This window comes from Macaca thibetana, chromosome 18 (assembly GCF_024542745.1).
Source record: "Macaca thibetana thibetana isolate TM-01 chromosome 18, ASM2454274v1, whole genome shotgun sequence".
NCBI classification, from domain to species: Eukaryota; Metazoa; Chordata; class Mammalia; order Primates; family Cercopithecidae; genus Macaca; species Macaca thibetana.
This window is the reverse complement of record NC_065595.1, coordinates 37,950,657-37,972,884: the sequence shown is the minus strand read 5'-3', so window position 1 is coordinate 37,972,884 and position 22,228 is coordinate 37,950,657. Positions and strand designations below refer to the sequence as shown.

The window sequence follows — 22,228 nt, the reverse complement described above, 5'->3', positions numbered from 1 at the left end:
TGCTTCCTGAACAAAAAATATAACATCTTAGGCTCCCATTTGTCTCTCATCTGAAAAGTTATTTAATCATGTGTGTCTATAAGATAAATTAATAAAGAAATACTCTAACATAGGTAAATGGTACTTTTCTGAGGGGCAGAGATTGTATTCAGAATTTCCCAGTACCTTTTCACCAAATACACACACACACACACACACACACACACACACACACGCAGTATCCAGAAAAGTTTTTGGTACCTAGTAGGCATTTCATTGCTATTTGATAAATTGTGTGGGGTGACTACACATTGGCCTACAATGAACATTTATGCATATTGGGCAAAAGCTTTCAGAGACTTGCTTGGCAATGAAGGCGTATGCACACTGTAGTTCTCTGAGTTTTTGGAATTACTTAGATGTCCTTGGTCTGGTAAGACATTTTCAGGGATATGATTAGAAACAAAATCTTGATAATTTGTCCTTACACAAATTATCAATATCAATAGCCCTGGGCATAAATATCTAGGTTTTATTATGGGACACTTTCTTTTGGTTCATTCTTTTGAAAGAAAGACTGGTTTAAAATAATGCTCAATGTCTGCCTGTCTCTGCTGGTGATAATTACCTTATATTCTTTTAGCATGTGGGTTATAATTTATAGAACTCCTTTCTACTATAGAATAAAATGATTGGACTTTGTATTTGTTCCCCAATCCAAGCCTCACTGACGATTTCTAAGCTACATAAATATTTTCCAGGACTCTAGAAGCATAAGGAAAGAGATAGAGGAAAGGAGAAATGAGCTATAGAACTCTAGAGCCAAAGGCAGAAGAGTTGACAATGAAAGATAAAAGTTAAAATGTATGAAGATTTGATTGTGCTAGAAAATGTGCCAAACACTATCATTTATGTATAAGGCAATCAACAGGTTTTCAAAAATGCAGGCTTATCATTGGAAAATAGGTGCCAATATTATTTCCTAGATTGCATCTTCTGGTAAACAGGAGAGTCACTGATGGAGGGCAGGATTCGTAGGGCCTTCCCAGGTTTGGAGGGTTCTGGGGCCCTGTGCTGCAAAAGGCAAAGAATGTACTGGAGGTGAGTGTGCCCGTTTAATGGGACAAAAGCAAAGGATTAAACAATCCAAGGCCAAGAAAGGAGAAAACAATGACCTAAGACTGTAAGAAAGAATCTTGCTATCTTAATGTCTTCATGTTGTCTCCATGTTTGTTATTATTATTTTTTTGGCTTTCCTCCTAATACAGTGGATCTGGTTTTAGTGGCAATATAAGATGTGGCAATATAAGATGGGGGAAACTTGATTAGTTTGTGCCTCACTCCTTAGAAGATGTGGCTTGAGTAAAACCCTAGGGATAAAGTGGCAGTAGTTACTAGCATAAGTACATGACAATGTCCTTGATCCCAGGGTCTAAGAGAAAAAAAGTGAAGTCTAAGTGGGTTTGAGAGACAGCTTTGGCCTCAAGCAATAAAAGGACCTGTAAGTACAATATCGTGAAAGGCTAATTTCCAGTTCAGCATCTAAAAAATGATATTCCCTAAATTCTCTTTTAGCTGTATCTGTATCACGATGTAAAATGTCTTTTTCTTGTCTGAGAATTTGTAATCTCATTGTTCTTTCAGTGGAGTGAAACTCATAGGTAAATGTTAAGCTACAGGGCCCATGTATGAGTGATTCATTTCTGAATTCTCAGAGTTTAGCAAGTACCAGAGGCATTGTGAATAATGAAGAAGATGTGAATGAATATTGAATGATAACTATGCCCCTCATCTCTCTTTTTCCCTAATTAATGATTAAAAACAGTCCTCAACCCATGAAGATGGGCTTGATAGATTCCATCGCATGCTTAGCTTTATGGTTTTCCTCTTCACGCTTGCCTATTAAACATTCAGAACTGTGCTCTCTGGTAGTGTATTTTCTGAGCTTGAATTTAATAAACCCATTCACACTATGAGAAAAAATGAGTGAATGGGCAATTTCATTTTACATGATGAGTCATTGTAAAACAAACAAGAGAAAAGCCTCTGGTAGCATTTCATGTAAGGGAAGAGAGGAGATTTTGGCAATATAGGGAGCTCATAGGGTCTCTGGAGCCCTCAAGTCTCATACCGTGCAAATGGTCCTGATGCGGGTAAAGCAACCCTAAGAAGGACTTCTCAATGAGGGGAGCAAAGCGTCTTTTAATGAGCTTATGAACCACCAAATTCATAGTAGGTTCTCTCTTCCCACTACAGAGACAACATCCTTTTGCCACAGCCCAGTGCCTTCACTGTGATAATTTTGCCACAACTTAACTGGGGCAGAGCACTGTAAATATGTAGATATTTTATTTCAGCTCTCCAATGACCCAAAACCAGTTCCTATTATTAATAATTCCTGTAAGGTTTATCTCTGGAGCATTCAAGAAGAAGCACCATGACTTCTACAATAAGAAAAGACCAGGCTGCAGATTTCTGCCCTGAATTATATCCTGAGCTTCTTCATTATTTACTGAGATTCCTGAAATGCAAACAACCAGAGTGTTATCAGGCAAAGGCAGATCCCCTGAGCCTTTTATCATTCTAGCTGCAATTTTGCATATTTCCTTTATAACCAGACAGCATACCAAATGAAGCTAGACTCTTTAAAGGGAAATGAGGCAATTGGAATGTCAATTTTATTTAGTAATATATTGTAAAAACTAAACAGCATATCCAGCTGATTGACAAAATCCATCCAACTGTTAAAGGCAAAACAAAACTATCTCAAGAGGTACAGTTATGCAGATCTTGCTTTTACCTACAGGCAGATATTTAAAGAGAGAGAGACACACACACAGAATATTGAAGCAGAATGCTACATATGGAATTGTCCAACTAATAAAATTCAGAGAGAGTGAGGAACTCAAAAGCAGGGATATCATGTCATATTTTCTCTCTTCTTCTTCAAAGAGCCTTTTAGCTTCTTCCACAGGCTGTCTTTTCTCTTCAGTTTCTTTTCCATCAAGGATGGCATGGACTCCTTCTTGCGAATTTCCCTCACTAAGCCATGAAAAGCATCATCAATACAGAATCTGAGGGCTGCGGAGGTCTCAAAAAAACCACAATTATATTCTTGGGCCAGATTCAAGCCTTCTTCTGTAGAAACCTAAGGAAAAAACAAATAATATTTAAAAGACAGAAAGAGAAAGACTCTTCAATTAAAAATATGTTCTCTACTAGAGCTGTGGACCCCAGTTACATTTAAAATATATAGCAATGTGAGAATTTGTTTTAAGAGAGAATCCTAGAATTTTAGAATTTGAAGGACAAATGAGAAGTTAGAATCCTTGAAAGGATGACTGATTTAAAAATTGAACTAGAAATTAGCTCTCTGGAATTCAAAAAAGCAACATAGCAAAGTGGTCAAAGAATAGCTTTATATTAAATCTGCTTTGTTTCAAGTACCAGCTGAACTACATTTCAGCTTTGCAAGCTTGGGTAATTTTTTTGACTTTTTCCTCCCCCAATTTCCTCAGTGTAAGATATTAATATCTACCTCAAAACCTCTTTGTTAGGGTTAAGTGAGATCATCTAGAAGAGGCACATGCTGGGCACATGTGTAAAGCTCTATAAATGTTAGTTGTTATTATAGTCCAGAGCTTTCACTTAAGAGTAAATTGAAGAGATGGAGTTATCATAAAATTTAAAAAATAATAATCTATCAAAAGAAAATGAAAAGCAAACACCACCATTACGGGTAAATAAGCCCCTCTCTAGCCAAATATTCTGGAGCAGGTTTGACTCTCCATAAGTTTTGGTGGCACTTATCCAGACTGTGGTTCATGCTGTTGTAATGGATCTCTAGAGATCATAGACTGACTGAGGCCAGGGACCATGTCTGTCTCACTTATCATTCCTTTAGTATCTACTACAACTCCTGGTGCCTACATCACCATTAGAAGTATTGGAAGAGTTTAAAGAATGATCAACAAAATTACCCAAGGTTGAATAAATATTAAGTAAAATATAAAGATAAATTATACACATATATTAGCACAGTGGATTCTATGTTCCTGTAGCTGGTACTAACATTCCTACTCAAAATTTAGTGCTCCCATGAAGCCCTACCAGATTATCAGTCCAGAATCCTGAGTTACCAGGACTCTGAATAATAAATAGACCTCCTAACTCACCCATTTTGGATGTGTGGTATAACTAAGAAAAAAAAAAACAAAACAAAACACACACACACACACACACAACTTTATTCTTTTAAGTTGTTGACATTTTGCGATTGTTGCAATCAGGGCAGAAACCAACTTTTAAAACTGTTACAACACATCATATGGTTAGTAAGTGGCTGAGCTGGAGTGTAAAAATCTATCAAGTTTATCTGATCCCAAAGACAGGTTCTAGATTGATCTCACTACTGGCTGTTAAACAGAGATGAGTAACTTGTTACATTTTAACCCTATGAGATAAAACATGTCTGGATTCTCTCTCTTTTTAAATTTTTTTTCATTCCTGCTGGTAAACATACCAATTTTTTTTAGCTCATTTCTATCTTAAAATAACTTAAGAAATGCAGTGAAAACAATCAACTAAAGCTAATAACATTCTGAATTGCCAGCAATTAGGCAAAGTTGTTTATTAAGTAACTTCCCTGATTTTCAAGTTATCACAAGTGATAATCTTACCAAATGGTATGACACTGTATAATGTGGGTTACCATTTATTTTTCAGTCACCTGTAAGAATTTTCCCCACCCAGAAGCTAATGATGCATATTTTACGTTTTTTTTATAGCAACACAACAGTTCTGGAATTATTTTCTATATTTATTGGCCTTCATTAGGTTACACTCATATTAATACAGCCTAAATGCCTCTGTGACTTGCAAAATATTTTTTGTTTTGTTTTGTTTTGTTGCTACACTGCTTTCTAGCAGCCAAGGAGTAGATTTTTGACAGCTCAGCTCCAGGCTGTCAGGTGGGTTCTGGTGTATTCCTCTTGTCCTCTTATTTTGTGACTCAGGCTAAGAGAGACCCTCTTATCTTGGAAATGATATTCCAATACTATAGAGAAGATTCACAGGAGGCAGAAATTATTTTACCTATATCCCAGGGGCCAAATGACACATGGAGAAACGTAAAGTCAATGAGGCGGGACATATGCTCAACTCACATTGAAGCATGGCCAGAATGGAGAGAAAACACAGAATTTCAAAAGAATGATTCAATTGATCACAGTTAATATAAATGCATTACAGTCTCCAACTTTAAAAGACAAAGACTGTCCAACCAGATTTTACAATAATCACTTGCAGTTGCAGTACATTATATGTAAAGATATAGAAAGTGAAATTTGAATGGAAATTTACACATGAAAAAAGCTACTGTAGTTTAAATATCAGACAAAGTAGACAGTAAAAATAGAGCATTATTTGAGCAAAAGGGAAATATTTTATAATAGTAAAGGAAGATATTATACTAATTAATTATTATGTACTAAAAATATAGTCTCAGTTTAAATTTTAACAGTTGACAAAATAAAATCCAAAAGTTTAGTGGGATATTTTAATGTATCTCTCTCAGCAATTGAAAGAACTGGTAACAATCCTATTGACACTACTCCACAAGATAAGGAGAGAATCCTGTCTCCCTAAATCATTCTATGAAGCCAGTATCACTCTAATACCAAATCCAGGAAAGGACATAACAAAAAAAGAAAACTACAGACCAATATTCCTGATGAATATAGATGCAAAAATCCTTAACAAAATACTAGCTAACAGAATCCAATAGCACATCAAAAAGAAAATCCACCACAATCAAGTGGGTTTCATACCAGGGATGGTTTAACATATGCAAGTCAATAAATATGATACACCACATAAACAGAATTTAAAACAAAACTGACATGATCATCTCAATAGATGCAGAAAAAACATTTGACAAAATCCAGCATCCCTTTGTGGTTAAAACCCTCAGAAAAATCGGCATAGAAAGGACCTGCCTTACTGTAATAAAAGCTATCTATTACAAACTCACAGCCAATGTAGTACTGAATGGGGAAAAGTTGAAAGCTTTCCCCCTGAGAACACAAACATGACAAGGATGCCCACTCTCATCCCTTCTATTCAACATAGTACTGGAAGTCCTAGCCAGAACAATCATAAAAGAGAAAGAAATAAAGGACATCCAGATTGGTGAAGAGGAAGTAAAAATGTTGCAGTTTGCTGATGATATAATTTTATACCTAGAAAACCCTAAAGACTTATCCAAAAAGCTCCTAGATAAATTAATTCAGCAAATTTCAGGATACAAAATTTATATACACAGATCAGTAGCTCTGCTATTCACCAACAGCAACCAAGCTGAGAATGAAATCAATAACCCGTTTTACAATAGCTGCTAAATAAATAAATAAAATACTTAAGAATATACCTAACCAAGGAGGTGAAAGACCTCTACAAGGAAAACTACAAAACACTGTTGAAAGAAATCATAGATGACAGAAACAAATGAAAACACATCCTGTGCTTGTGGATGGGTAGAATCAATACTGTGAAAATGACCATACTGCCAAAAGCAATCTACAAATGCAGTTTCCATCAAAATACTGTCATTCTTCACAGAACTAAAAAAAAAAAAAAAAAAATCCTAAAATTCATATGGAAGCAAAAAGAAGAGCACATAGCCAAAGAAAGACTACGCATAAAGAAGAAATCTGGAGGCATCACATTACCTGACTTCAAACTATACTGTAAGGCCATAGTCACCAAAACAGTGTGGTACTGGTATATAGGCATATAGATAAATGGAATAGAATAGAGAACCCAGAGGCTGGGCGCGGTGGCTCATGCCTGTAATCCCAGAACTTTGGGAGGCCAAGGCGAGCGGATCACAAGGTCAGGAGATCAAGACCATCCTGGCTAACATGGTAAAACCCCATCTCTACTAAAAATACAAAATATTAGCTGGGCGTGGTGGCGGGCGCCTGTAGTCCCAGCTACTCAGGAGGCTGAGGCAGGAGAATGGCGTAAGCCCAGGAGGCGGGGTTTGCAGTGAGTCGAGATTGTGCCACTGCACTCTAGCCTGGGCAACAGAGTGAGACTCCATCTCAAAAAAAAAAAAAAAAAAAGAGAATAGAGAGCCCAGAAATAAAATCAAATACTAACAACCAAGTGATCTTTGACAAAGCAAACAAAAACATAAAGTGGGGAAAGGACACCCTGTTCAACAAATGGTGTTAGGATAATGGGCAAGCCACGTGCAGAAGAATGAAACTGCATCCTCATCTCTCACCTTATACAAAAATCAACTCAAGGCCTTAAGTCGAAGACCTGAAAACATAGAAATAATAGAAGATAACACTGGAAAAATCCTTCTAGACATTGGCGTAGGGAAAGACTTCATGAGCAAGAACCCAAAAGCAAATGCAACAAAAACGAAGATAAATACCTGGGACTTAATTAAACTAAAAAGTTTCTGCACATCAAAAGAAACAATCAGCAGAGTAAATGAACAACCCACAGAGTGGGAGAAAAGCTCTGCAATCCCACAGAGTGGAAGAAAACCCACAGAGTGGAAGGAAATCTCCACAATCTATCCATTTGACAAAAGACTAATATCCAGAATCTACAAGAAACTCAAAGAAATCAGCAAGAAAAAAACAAACAATCCCATCAAAAAGTGGGCTAAGGACATGAATAGACAATTCTCAAAAGAAGACATACAAATGGCCAACAAAAATATCAAAAAATACTCAACATCAATAATGATCAGAGAAATGCAAATCAAAACCAGATGCAATATCACCTTACTTCTGCAAGAATGGTCATTATCGGAAAATCAAACAATAATAATAGATGCTAGCATGGATGTGGTGAAAAAGGAACACTTTTACACTGCTGGTGGGAATTTAAACTAGTACAAACACGGTGTAAAACAGTGTGGAGTTTCTGTAAAGAACTAAAAGTAGAACTACCAGTAGATCTAGCAATGCCACTACTGGGTATCTATCCAGAGGAAAGTAAGTCATTATACAAAGAAGATACTTGCACATGCATATTTATAGCAGCACAATTCACAATTGCAAAAACATGAAACCAGGCCAAACAACAAGTGGATAAATACACACACACACACACACACACACACACACACACCCCATGGAATACTACTCAGCCATAAAAAGGGACAAAATAATGGCATTTGCAGCAACCTGGATGGAATTGGAGACCATTATTCTAAGTGAAGTAACTCAGGAATGGAAAACCAAATATTGTAATTCTCACTCATAAGTGGCAGCTAATGCACTATGATAATGCAAAGGCATAAGAATGATACAATGGACTTTGGGGACTCAGGGGAAAGGGAGGTGGGGGATAAACAGCTACACATTGTGTCCAGTGTACACTGCTCGGGTGATGAATGCACCAAAATCTCAGAAATCAACATGATAAAACTTATTCATGCAACATGATAAAACTTATTCATGTTCTCTCAAAACCTATTGAAATAAAAATAAGAAATAAAGAAAAAATTAATAGGCAAATATTCAGTAAGGATATAGGAGACTTGAACAAAACAAACTCAACTGATCCAATTGACATATACAACATGCTATAGCTAACAAATGAAAAAGTCACATTCTCTTCAAGTTAACTTGGAACATTTATAAAAATTGACTTTATCCTAAAGTGAATCTCAAAACATTGCAAAGAATAAAAATTACAACATAGTCCAAAATAAATGAAAATGATCTAGAAATTAAAAAATAAACTCTACTAAATTCCCAAATATTTGAGAAAAAGTATATATGTAAATAGTCAATAGGTCAAAAAAGAAATTACACAAACATTTTCAAAATATTTGAAACTAAATGCTAGTGAAAATGTACTGAATCAAAACCTAGAGGACTATCTATAGCTTTATTCATAATGATGCTTATAGCATTACAAGCATGTTTTTAAAAAGCATAAACACTCAAGTTTAATGATCAAAATATCAACTACAAAAAGTAACCAGAAAGCTCAGCAAATTAATTTAAAGAAAGCAAAATCAAAGAAATGATAAACATAGAAATAGTTAAAAAAAAAAAACAAAACAATTATGCAATAGAGAAGACAAAATCCAACATGAATTCTTTTTATAAAGATGTCAAAATTTATAAAGCCCAGGCAAGACAGATTAAGGGTGATGAAGAAAAATAAATCATAAATGAACAATATTAAGAATGAAATAGCATATATCACTTCAGATACTACAAACATAAAAAAGATAACATGTGAACATGATGTTTGTCTCAGTATATCAGAAATATTCGGTGAAGGAGTAATTTCTACCAAAATATAATTTTCAAAAGCTTAAATACAAAAAAAAATAGAAATTCTATATTGTCCTAAACATTACACAAAAAGTTAAATTTGTGATTAAAACCTTTCCTACAATTTAGTCTCTATGACCAGAAGCCTTCTTCAATGAATATGTGTAGATATATGCAACAAAGACATGCAAATTGTTTACAGCAACATTATTCACAATAGCAAAAGCAAGCAAACAAAAACACTGAAAGCAACACAAACCTTATTACCAGGAGATTTGATAAATAATTTGCTATATATTAATACAATGTGATGCTGTTAAATGTAAATAAATGACATAGTATTATATACAACTTAGATAAATCTTACAAACATAACAATGCTGAGTGAAAGAAATCGGACCTAAGAAACGTTAGTAAATTTTTAATTTTAGTATAGTTTTCTATTTACAGACTATGGCAACATATAATTCCCATTTACCCCACATCTAGTTCTCTCTATTGTTACATTAACACATTACACAATTACATTTTTCGAGAGTTTAAAAACAGAAAAACTATTGTTTAGTGTTAGGAGTCAGTATAGTGTTTCCTTTGGGAGGAGATACAAGAAAGTTTTCTGGGCGCCTTTAATAATCTTCCATTATTAACCAATATGGTGATTTTAGGTGAGTTCATGTTGTTGTAATTTATAATGCTCTATAGTTATAATTTGTCTGCTTTATATGAAATTGCAATTAAACACTCAATTAAATAAATGCATTGTAAAACATGCAGCACTCCCTTTGAATTTGGAGCATAATTTTGTACTCTAGTATAGTAATATTTCTGTAGCTAAATATTGCAACATTCACAGCAAAAAGGATATGTAAGATCTCCAAATCAACTCAAATCACATCAAATCATGCTTTGTCACAAAAATTAGTTGGGTCTGGTTAGGTTACACTAACAAATACATTAAGAAAAACTTTTATTTATCATATTTGGATTTTTATCGCAATCTAACCAATCAGATGACAAATTGTAGACTTGTATTAGTTTTGGGTGCGAAGGTTCAATATCATAAAGATAATAAATCATTTCAAATTAGTGTATAATTTCAATTAAAATACATTAAAAGCCTGAAAACTTTTGAATCATAGGATGTCATACAATGATACTAAAATTCATAGAGAAGAATAAAGGCACAAATAGAGAAGAAATATTTGAATTCTAATAAGAAGGAGGTAGGAAGAAGAATAGTAACAATAATGTTGGTCTCACCTGATTAAGGCCATCTGTAAACCTATAATGGTTCAGGCAGTGGGGCATTAGTTAAGGGTTAGACAAATAATCTTATTAATGCAATAGAGAACCTGGAAAAAGATCAACATATCTATGAAAGCTTTTCTATTATTAGGATATCATTCCAAATCAGTGGAGAAATGAAGATGCTCTCAATGGCACCCTGACATTGAGTTATCATTTTGGATTATTTTTGACCAAGACATATAGAAGTTATTTCTATCAACATAGAAAGGTAATTTTTCTTTAAGAAGAGTAGAAGTAGAGAAGGATTGAAGTTAAGTCTTTAGCTAAATCCATAAATTTTTTAAGTATTTGAAAAAGATATGTTTAGTTGTATATATATAGTACATATATAGATATACATATGCATATTTTATACAAACACACACTTACATTTATAAAATATGTTCTAATGGTTAAAATGTAAGCATCACAAATCATTAGGGACTTCAAAATTCAGTTAAAATTCCAATGTGATAATCAAGCTCGACTAGAAATAAAATTAGTAAACAAATCCCATGCAAATGTTCTTGTTGGAATGATATACAGCAAAACAGCACCTTTAATAAATGATATAACTGAATATTTTATTTTTTGTAGGAGGCTGAAGTATATTTAAACTGTGCCTACCCATTACTTTGATACGTAATGTAGCAATCATGGATCACCTAATTCAAAGCATAAAATGTAGTTTGCATATGATCTTAGATTTATTATCAAAATATTAATTCTGTGTTATCTAATGGAAGAATAACATGAATTTTCACATTTGCTATAATATCTAAATGGAAATTAAACTTAGTAAAACATTTAATCTTTTCTATATTTCCTTAAAAATTATTATTAGATCAGTGACCTAAAGTTTTTATGTTTTAAGAAAAATACCAAAAGTGAAAGCATACTTTAACAATAAAGTTTTATGTTTCAAGAAAATACATTTTCATGTTTTAAGAAAATTTCATGTCATACTAATACTGACAAACCATACATTTGTCATACCTATCTTTGACCTTGAAATTTATAGGCCATAAATTTAATACAAGAATTTGAGTTCAAACATGTCAAAAAAACAAGCCCCAAAATATTAATTTTTACATATTTCTGGGTTTTATTCTTTCTATTATGGTCGTTTTGAAGGTCCATTTGTAGGCCATATTGCAACAGCATCATAGGGAATAATTTTTAGGACCACAACAATCCACTAGTGGTGGTCTGACTGGTTTGGAACTAGAATGTATTACGAGAAGTAACAGCTTCCATATTAGAATTGAAAACTAAGGTAATTAACATATTCTTTTAGCATAAGATATCTTGTCTATCTGAATTTTAAGTAAAATTAAATTTTAAGTAAAATTAAATATTGAATATTCATCAATATTCATCTACTTGATATAGTAACTCCTAAGAAAGAAGCACAATGGTAGAAAGGACTTAAATTTTCTTACTTTTCAAATGAGGAGTTTCAGGCTCAGAAAGGTTAAGCAGTGGTTAAGAAATGGCTCAAGGTCACACATCTAATTAAGTAAAATGTCCATCAAGTTCTACTATCTTCCATTAAGCACCGCTTCCCTTCTTTCTTGCTGTCTCTCATGGGGAAACATTTCCAGTTCCCTGTGCTGAGATTCTATACATATTTAGTTGATCTGATGTGAGGTTTTACAACTTAAGATCATTCTTAAATAGTAAACAAATGGCACACAATATTTTATATTGCACTTACATGAAAAGTTAAATTTTAAATAAATATAGAAATGTGGGGGGTGGGGAACAAATGTTGCAGAGAGATTATTTTAGGGGTAAGAAGCAATTGATGCAGATATCATTATACCACAGTGCCCCTCAATTGTAAAGAAGGAAAGTTTTTGATTTAATGTGCCACCTGGAGGCCTTAGAAAGCAATGGCAGAAAACAAAGAATAAAGAAAAATGTCTCATATAAGTAATAGAAAATTTCAATAACCCAGGGGTGCCATCTTTTTAATATATATGACCTTTTTCACCAAAGAAGATCACCATGTAATATGCCAGGCACTCCCTGAAATGCCATTTCCCATCTGCCAGAGGAGGCATTAGAACACAGCCACAGCTGCATGGGGGGTTGATGAGATCACTGGGGCAAAAAGGCAGGCAGAGCCTGTTCTAGTCCAGCCCAGCTGCTAGTGGGAAGCGGCAAGCATCCTGGCCAATTAGACTTTCAGTCCCAACAATACGCTGACTTTAGGAGCTTTCTAGCTCTCTGCATATTTTTATCTTTTACCCGAGCTCGGTAAAAATAAAATACAATAAATTAAATTATTGTAAAGGTAGCCAGAGTAATGGTGGTTGCCTAATCAGCGATATAATTCTTAGCAACACAAAAGGAAACTCTGACACTGCTTTGCTATGATTGCTAACCTTGAGTGAAGGAGATTGGCAGAAAGATGGGTCTGGCTCCTCCAACAGAAGCTTTGCAAGCAAAAATCTTAGTGGTTATGCCTACTGGGTGCTGTTAAAATGCTTAGTGCATACAGCAAACTCTTTGGGATTTATTTTATATTTTTAATATCTTCTTGTAAGTGTTTCACTCCATTATTTCCCATAGAGCTATTAATTTTCATTATGCAGCCTACATTGTCAAAGTAGCAGGAATCAAAATTTCCTGGGAAACACATCTTATTTGCTAACTTGAAGGAAAAGTGGCCTGAACTTGAATTTTTCTATTTTAGTTTGTGTATAATTGATTTCGATCAGTTTTAATGATGTTAATGGCCTTGCCAGTTTTGGCCAGTTGTAGTGAAAGTGCTTTTGATTTATTAAACTTGATTTATTCACTTATTTAATATGAGAGTTACTTTTTTAAAAAAGAGATCATCTTCCGTTTAAAGGTAAGTGCTTAGATGTCATCACAAACTCCTTCCGGGAAAAGCAAAACAAAGCAAAGCATTGGCAAGATGTCCCACGCTTAGCTGCAGTCACTGAAACATGGAAAACCATTCTTGACAGCTCAGAGTGTGCTCACACGGTGTTCCTTCCAAGAGTACTCTATCTGCTCTGCTATTTTTCCCAATTATCTTTTTTACATGGGTGAGCAAGTCTGCAAACTAAGCAAAAAACTCAACTGGTGAGGAGATGTCTGTAACTTCTTAGCACATCCCTCTTTTAGGAGGGATTATGTTGGAGTCTCCTTCTCTTGTACTGTAAATGAAGAGGGCAAGAATCCTCCTTCCCTTCTTTGCTGCAGGGAGAAGGAAAAGAACTCCTGGTCTTGGTATCAAAAACTCAGATTTCCACCTGGGTTCTTAGACTGGGAAGGGGTGTGGATTGTGGAAACGCAAGGGTAGGAGTCAACAGAGGCAGTTTGGTTGTGTGCTTGTCTGTAGGTCTCTTTAGAATGTGGAGTACATTTTACACCATAGAGCCCATCATTCCTCAACACATATTTTTATGTCTTTTTTTTTTTTTTTTTTTTTTTTTTTTGAGACAGAGTCTCGCTTAGTCGCCCAGGCTGGAGTGCAATGGCGCGATCTCGGCTCACTGCAAGCTCCGCCTCCCGGGTTCACGCCATTCTCCTGCCTCAGCCTCCCGAGTAGCTGGGACTACAGGCGCCCGCCTCCTCGCCCGGCTAATTTTTTGCATTTTTAGTAGAGACGGGGTTTCACCGTGTTAGCCAGGATGGTCTCGATCTCCTGACCTCGTGATCCGCCCGCCTCGGCCTCCCAAAGTGCTGGGATTACAGGCGTGAGCCACCGCGCCCGGCTTTTATGTCTTTACATATGGCTTTTTTTCCCCCATCTGGAAAGTCTTTCATTTTTCTTCTCTCTCACTTCTTCCTGACCTACTCAAGGCTTTACAGACCAGTGCAGTCAGTCGATGGTGACCTTGGTGGCCTCTGCTTTGCTGTGCAGCTTATCTTCCTTGAGGGAAGTTCATAGGCCTTAGTTGTTTTATCTCACCAACAAAACTGCAAGGCAGCTGGACAGAAATATTTTGTCTTATTTTAATCCTCATTGTGCCACACATTAAGCAAGCCACACACTTTGCAGTGGCGGGTACTCATTAAATATTTAATTTGGATGATGATGAAAATGACACCAAATAAACAGTCACTGGAGACCACAGAGTCCATTATAATGAGTTCATAAAATTGAAATTTCAGAGGCCAGGATATTGCCCTCGACTGTATTTTTGCTATATTGTGGGCTTCAGCAAATGCCTACAATTATGCTACAGTGGGTAGGTTCTGGAATCAGATTACCAGGATCCAAATGCTGGCTACACCACACTTTAGCCATAAATTCTCAGGGAGTTGCTTAGACTGTGGTTTAATTTCCTCATAAAACTCTACTTCATAGAATTGGTAATAGGATTTAATGAGCTATTACATGAAAGGCACTTATATAGTTCCTAGTATACTGTATACTCCCAATAAATATTATTTTTGATTTGTCTGTTTGTTCACTGTCTGAAAAGAAGACAGAGGAAATTTTAACTTTTTTCAGACCACATTTTAGCCCGTTTATAATTTTTTCTACTTGTCACCATGACCTACAAATTCTACACGATGTTATCTCTGTCTGTTTCCCCAAGTCCGATTCATACCACTCTCCCTCATTGATTATATCCCATCATATTTGATACATGCCCAGTACAAAATCTTCTTGCCTTCAAATATTTACAGTTGTTGTTTCCTCTGCCTGAAATGTGCTCCCCTACAGGTCTCCTCCTGACTGTTTTCTTCAAGTCCCAGCTGAAATATCAACTCCACTGAGACACCTTGCCTAACCGTCCTCTCAAAAGCATTCTCACACATCCCCACTAATGCAATCCCATTACTCTTATTTTATTGATAGGAAGGGTATTTAATTACTATCAATAGTAATTAGTGAGATGATCTCACAAATTTGCCTATATGTATTTTTCATCACCCACCAGTATAAAATAAGCTTAGTTATTGCTGAAAATGTGTCTGTTTTGTTCACCTCTGTACCTGATCTCCCGCAAAGTGGCTGGCACTTAAGAGGGCTCATTATTTGTGAATGACATCACTGGAACCCAGGCCATGGGAATACAGCTGAGGCTACAATAAACAGAGGAGTTGGTTGTCGATTGAGACAAACAGATAAAAAGAAATCTCAGATCAATGACAGTGGCCAGCACAGGGTACAGCACTGTGGTGGCATTTACAAGTAGTGCCCAGCCCTGTCTTAGTGGTTCTCAGCTTCCTGAGACAGGGAGCCTTAATCTTAGACCTGAATGGCAAGTAGTAATTATTTAGGTTGGTGAGGGGAGGTGGGATGTTGGGGGAACAGGAAGGAGTCTTGGTAAAGGGACTAAGAAAGGCCTAAGGCAAAAGTGATCATGGTGCTTTTGTGGGATCATCAGTAGTTAATATGGTTTAGACCAGAGCACAAGGGAGAAGAAGTGAATAAGAGCACAATCAGAGGAAATTAGTGAGTTTAGATGTCTAATTTATTCAGATCTGTGTGAAATATATTAGGAACCCATCAAATAAGTAATTTTTAAAAAGCCTATTTCTTGAGTGCCTACTCCGGAAATGTAATAGGTTTTCTCTGTCTTGCTGTTCTGGAGAGATATTGATTGAATGGAAAGAAAAGCAGAACATAATAAATTAAATCGTGTAGCCAGTCGTTCTGAGAAACGGGATGGTAATGGCTCTAGGGTAAAGGGTTTTAGACTGCTTTGTACAGGAGACATTTGAAGTCTCAAAGGCCTTGTGCTTTTCATCCCAGAAGCTCTGGTGTGCAGGGCGGAAAGGTTGCCATGGCAGCCAGGAGTTGCCATGAAGGGAAAAAAGAGAAGGTTGATGCTAAATATTTTGCTAACAGCAATATCTGCCTTCTTTTTTGAATTTTTCTCCTAAAGACTTTGCTTTTAAAAATACCTTGCTAAAAATACAAATCAATAAACTTGGGAAGTATGTGCAATATATATAAATGCAGGACTATGCACGTGTAAATATACATACATGTATGTGCATGCTTAAGGATATCTTCACATGTTTGCACTAATAAATAAATGTGTATATTTGACGTATATTAAATCAATGGTTCTTCTGAACCTTCAGGGGATTGGTTATTATGAGTAACTAAATTTTCCATTTTAACATGGCCTAAAAATGTACTCTTTAAACACCAAAGAATTTTAGTATTTAATCTGTTATGTTAACAAATTTGTATTAGGTAAAAATAGAAGAAAAAAACTTATGTATTATACTTGTAACACATAAAACAATTATAATTAAATAATAAATTGTATAACTCTACAATGTCTGGATCTCCTGCAGAATATAAGACCAAGAAGGCAAGGGATATTATATTGCCAGCAACACCTCAATGCTTTACAAGTGAACCATGTTCAATAAACACCTTTCCTATCTCTTCACTGAATGGAGACTGAATAAATGGATAGGAAGCTGAGCAAAGAGGAACCAACCAGTTACTACAGAAGAAACTCTCCGTGAATTAACTAAAGAATTGGAAGCTAAAATCTCACTTGAATTACTTAAGGTTTTAACTTATTTTCATTAACATGTCTATGCAATTCACTTAAAGTGTCAAAATGCTTGATTACATATGTTGTCAGGTTAGAACATGACCCTGCAGAATCTCTGGACAGAAAAATAAGAAGACCGGGTCTTCACGCCTTCTTGAATGAAATCTAGGGACCACAGTAGCAAATGACTTTGATGAAGCCTAGAGGAAAGCTCAAGCCTCCCCAGAGGTATCCTGGGCTCCTTCAAGCTCACAATCAACTTGTATATCTTTTTGGATTATATTTGGGTAAAGCATGCCATGAAAAGAAGGATGAACTAGAACAAAATAAATTTTACAAAAGTTCTAACCCCAGTATCTACAGAAAACAAAACTGAACCAACATTCTACATTTTCTGGCCTTACACACAGGGAGCCAGGTATTTTTTGAAAATGTAGGTGCCTGTGCTTATTGGTACCACTATACATTTATATTTCAATCTTAACAGAGTCATCAGTGCTCTTGTCAATCGTTCTACTTATTATCAGCCAGTTCCCTTTCCTATTTCTCATTTAGTTCTTCAAATCCTTCATTTCTTGTCTCAGGTCTCTGACCCCATCCTTATTTTAAGCAGATGCTCTCACCCTCCTATTTCACCTCAGTGAGGAAATAAAAGCATCCCAAAAGTATGATTTCAACATCCTGGACTAGCACCTGGAAACTCATCTGTATTATTAGACATCTTATCTTACTCTTGTCTTTGTTCTCTCAGGCAAAGAGAGGTTACTGATTCTTGTCAAGTTTGATACTGCTATCTGGGCTGAATAACCTTTTTTTTTTAAATCTATTTCAATCCTGCAGTACTAGTTGTCCCACCTTTCTCCCACATTTTCAGTCTTCTTCTGTAACAGCCCCTTTGGTTTCAGAAAAATATTCAAGTCTCAACTATTTTTAGTATTCAGTTCATTTACTCTCTTATATCTGCCCTTTTTATAAGATTATACAGAGAGAGGATAGGGCTGGGGAAGGAAAGGATTAGAAAAAAAAAGATGTACAATTTCAAAATAAAATACATTATAGGTTTATGTGCTGGTTTATCTTAATCACTTCTAATTTTCACATTAATGTTCACAATCTGTATTCTATTTCACCTCATTCTTCTAACGTGGTTTTGCAAAGGTATCATTCTTACTGTCAAATCCAATACATGCTTCCAGCCATTTTTACCAACTGCAATATTTGACAAATTGCCTTCCCTTATTTCAATTTTTCTCCTTTGAATTGATGGTTTCCTCCTTTCTTGATTTTCTAGTCCTTTTTTTTGATAACCCTTATTTTATTGTTATTTTTATTTTTATTTTGAGAAGGAGTTTTTCTCTCATCACCCAGGCTGGAGTTAAATGGCACAATCTTGGCTCACTGCTACCTCTGCCTCCTGGGTTCAGGCAATTCTCCTACCTCAGCCTCCCAAGTAGCTGGGATTACAAGCATGTGCCAGCGTGCCTGACTAATTATTATTATTATTATTGTTGTTGTTGTTGTTGTTGTTGTTATTTTTGTATTTTTAGTAGAGACAGGATTTCACCATGTTGGCCAGGCTGGTCTCGATCTCCTGACTGCAAGTGATCCGTCTGCCCAAAGTGCTGGGATTGCAGGCATGAGCCACCATACCTGGCCTGATTACCCTTTCTGAATATTCTGTCTGAATATTCTGATGTTTGACTCTTCACTCAGGCTTTTCACAATTATGTGCCCATTGATTCTGTCCTTGATTCTGACCAGGACTTAAATCATCAACTCCTACAGTTCCCATGCCTTCAGGTTGGACTGGAACTATATAAATGGCTTTCCTGAGCCTCCAGCTTGCAGATGGCAGACGTGGGACTTCTCAGCTTTCACAGTAGCATGACTCAATCCTTCATAATAAATCCCTTTCACTGTATCTCTGTATATCCTATTGGTTCTGTTTCTCTGGGGAACCCTGAATTATACAATCCTAAAAGCAAAAGAATTCAGGATTGCAATAATCTTAAGGATCATCTTTCAGGCCATTAAAACATTACCTATGTCTCTTCCACGTCTCTGTTAATGACTGTTTAGTTTCTGGAGGCACGCACTTACTGCACATTCCTCTGTAAAATGACCATTTCCGTCAATGTTTCTTACATGTAGTCAGAAGAAGATTTGAATTTCTGAGCTAAGATTGTTCCTGGTCATCAGGTACTTCAAATTCCATCTTCTATGAACTGAAAAAATGAAAACAGTTTGGGAATACCTAAATTTCCAAGATAATATAGTTCTTCAATATTGGAATTGGCATTAAAACCCAGGACTCTTTTTATTACCCTGTCTCTACACAAAGATAATGCGGTTAAAGAGATGGTGCATAAGACAAGAGCATTTTAATATAGAGTAAAACGAAAGAAAAGGTTTAGGAAAGAGAATTCCTGGGGCAATCAGGCTTGCATTGAGATGTGGGAGACAAGGATTACAGGCTGCTGCCAGTTTTTACAGTTTTTGTCAGAAAGCAGCTGAAAACCTTAGACTGCTAGAGCTGGGGCTTTCACTTTGTTAAATCAAAATATATATACATATATACACACATATATGTATATATATAACATGAATATGTATACTATATATGGTATATATAACGTATACATATCTCTATATACTATATATGTATATATAACATATGTATATGTGTATATACTATATATGTATATATAACATATGTACATGTGTATATACACATATAGGTATGTATATATACTATATACGATATATGTATATGTATAACATGTATATATGTATATATACTATATATGTATATATAACATGCATATATAGTGTAGATGCTATATATACGTATGTATATATGTATATACTATATATGTAAATATAACATGTATAGAGTATATATACTGTATGTATATATCATGTATATAGTATATCATATGTATATATAACATGTATATATGTGTTATATACCTTATATATAAATATATACATATTATATATGTATATATAACACTTGTATATATGTGTGTTATATACCATATATACATACTATATATAACATGTATATGCATATATACTATGTATGTGTATATATACATGCACATATATAGTATATATACATATATACATATGTTATATAGAATACATATACACTACATATTATATATAACAGTATATATGTTATATAATATAGTATATATATTACATATCTAGTATATATAACATATATACTGGTATATAACATATATACTAGATATGTTATATATAACATGTATATATATAGTATATATAGCATATGTATATATAACATGTATATAACTATATATAGTATACATGTGTATATATACTATATATAGTATATATATGTGTGTGTATATATATAATTTTTTTTTTCGAGACCAAGTTTTGCTCTTAGTTGCCAAGGCTGGAGTGAAATGGCATGATCTCTGCTCACTGCAACCTCCGCCTCCTGGGTTCCAACAATTCTCTCACCTCAGACTCCTTAGTAGCTGGGATTACATTCATGTGCCACCATCCATGGCACATTTTGTATTTTTAGTAGAGACGAGGTTTCTCCATGTTGGTCAGGCTGGTCTTGAACTCCCGACCTCAGGTGATCTGCCGGCCTCGGCCTCCCAAAGTGCTAGGATTATAGGCATGAGCCACTGCACCTGGCCTATACTTTTAAAATTTACATTCTCTGTCTTGATAATAGACTATATATCTGCAAGTCTCCATCCCCTGGATTTTCGGAATATTATATGTAGATCCAAGTGACTGCACAGATGACAGCTTTTAACTGTTGCAAGAAACCCCTCTGTGGCCTTAGAAACTCCTTTCATTTGTTGCTTACCAAGCCTAGTTGCTTGATCATTCTTCAGGTGAACAAAATGACCTGCCTCAGTGGCTGGACACACAGCATGCTGGCGTAAGGAAGGTAATCTTGACAAGTTTGTTAAGAAGCAGCAGCCTGAGACTGCATTTCTAAGTCAGTGACACCTGTTTTCTCTTCCAGATTCTGGTCATGTCAGAGCACCTGGCAAACAACACTGTCACTGCAATGGCTTGTCAGCTCACTGACATTATCTGTGCTTTATCCTCTACAGAAGCAGCTGAGAACATAGTTTGTGTTAGTCAAAACAGTAAGTCTCACTGAGATACAATGGAAAAAAGCATCCTATTTAAGAGGATGGTTGCTGAAATCAAACGGCCTGGGTTCTAGTCCCATTTCTGCCACTTACTAGTTGAGTGACCTTAATTGAATTACATATAAACTCTAATACTCAATGTCCTCATCTTAAAGTGGGTTAAGAGACATGATTGATTTAATAAACAGAAGGCCATTTGCTTATTGTATACTAAATGTAATGATATAGGGACTTTTTGCTTGTTTCTTCATTTAACGCATGGCTTGTCTCCCTGCATGCATCATGCATCCTGATATGAGTGATGAGTTTGATTCTTGTTTTTATGACCACCATGAGAGGGTGAGGTTGGGACTCCTATGATTAGATATTCTAATATAGTTGACTTTATTGCCATATCTGTCCTCATAGTAGTAGACTCTTCCTTTGGGCATACTTTACTGAATCAGACCTAAAAGCATTTTGCTAAAATCACAAGTCTTCGTTTGCAAAAGCAATCACAGTTATGTTAATCAATGCAGGCTAGAGTCACTTTTCTCTTCAATCTGTTGAGAGACATAGATATTGTTTCAGTTTCCTAGTTGTTTTCCCACACTTTTCTTCCACATAGTCCTGTAAATTCCTTGTTTTCCTTCATTATCCTGTTTTATCACTTTAGCTTTTCTCCTTGGACTTGTCTTTTTTTACATCTTCACTAGTCAATATCCTGCTAATCCTTACAGGTTTTCTAAAGTAACTCTCAGTCTCCACTTCAAGAAGTGTTTGTTGATCTCTGAGACTAGGTATAATTTTTCTTTTTTAAATAAAGAAATCCATAAGCGTTTGCTTCTTATAACTTGTCTATTATTACAAGTAATAATTTTTTCTTATTTTTTTTTAATTTATTTATTATTATTATACTTTAAGTTGTAGGGTACATGTGCATAACGTGCAGGTTTGTTACATATGTATACTTGTGCCATGTTGGTGTGCTGCACCCATCAACTCGTCATTTACATCAGGTATAACTCCCAATGCA

At 35.3% G+C, this 22,228-nt stretch overlaps 1 protein-coding gene and 1 long non-coding RNA gene across 5 annotated transcripts in view; one reads left to right on the top strand and one right to left on the bottom strand.

Moving 5' to 3' along the window:
• LOC126941250 (uncharacterized) overlaps positions 1-22,228 on the top strand; it is a 268,663-nt gene that overhangs the window by 212,766 nt on the left and 33,669 nt on the right. The gene's annotated exons all lie outside the window — the stretch shown is intronic.
• RIT2 (Ras like without CAAX 2) overlaps positions 2,636-22,228 on the bottom strand; it is a 392,076-nt gene continuing 372,483 nt past the window's right edge. Inside the window, exon 5 of the mRNA XM_050767592.1 lies at positions 2,636-3,127. Coding sequence (XP_050623549.1) covers positions 2,900-3,127 — 228 coding nt within the window. The 3' untranslated portion in view covers positions 2,636-2,899. The remainder of the gene's footprint in view (positions 3,128-22,228) is intronic.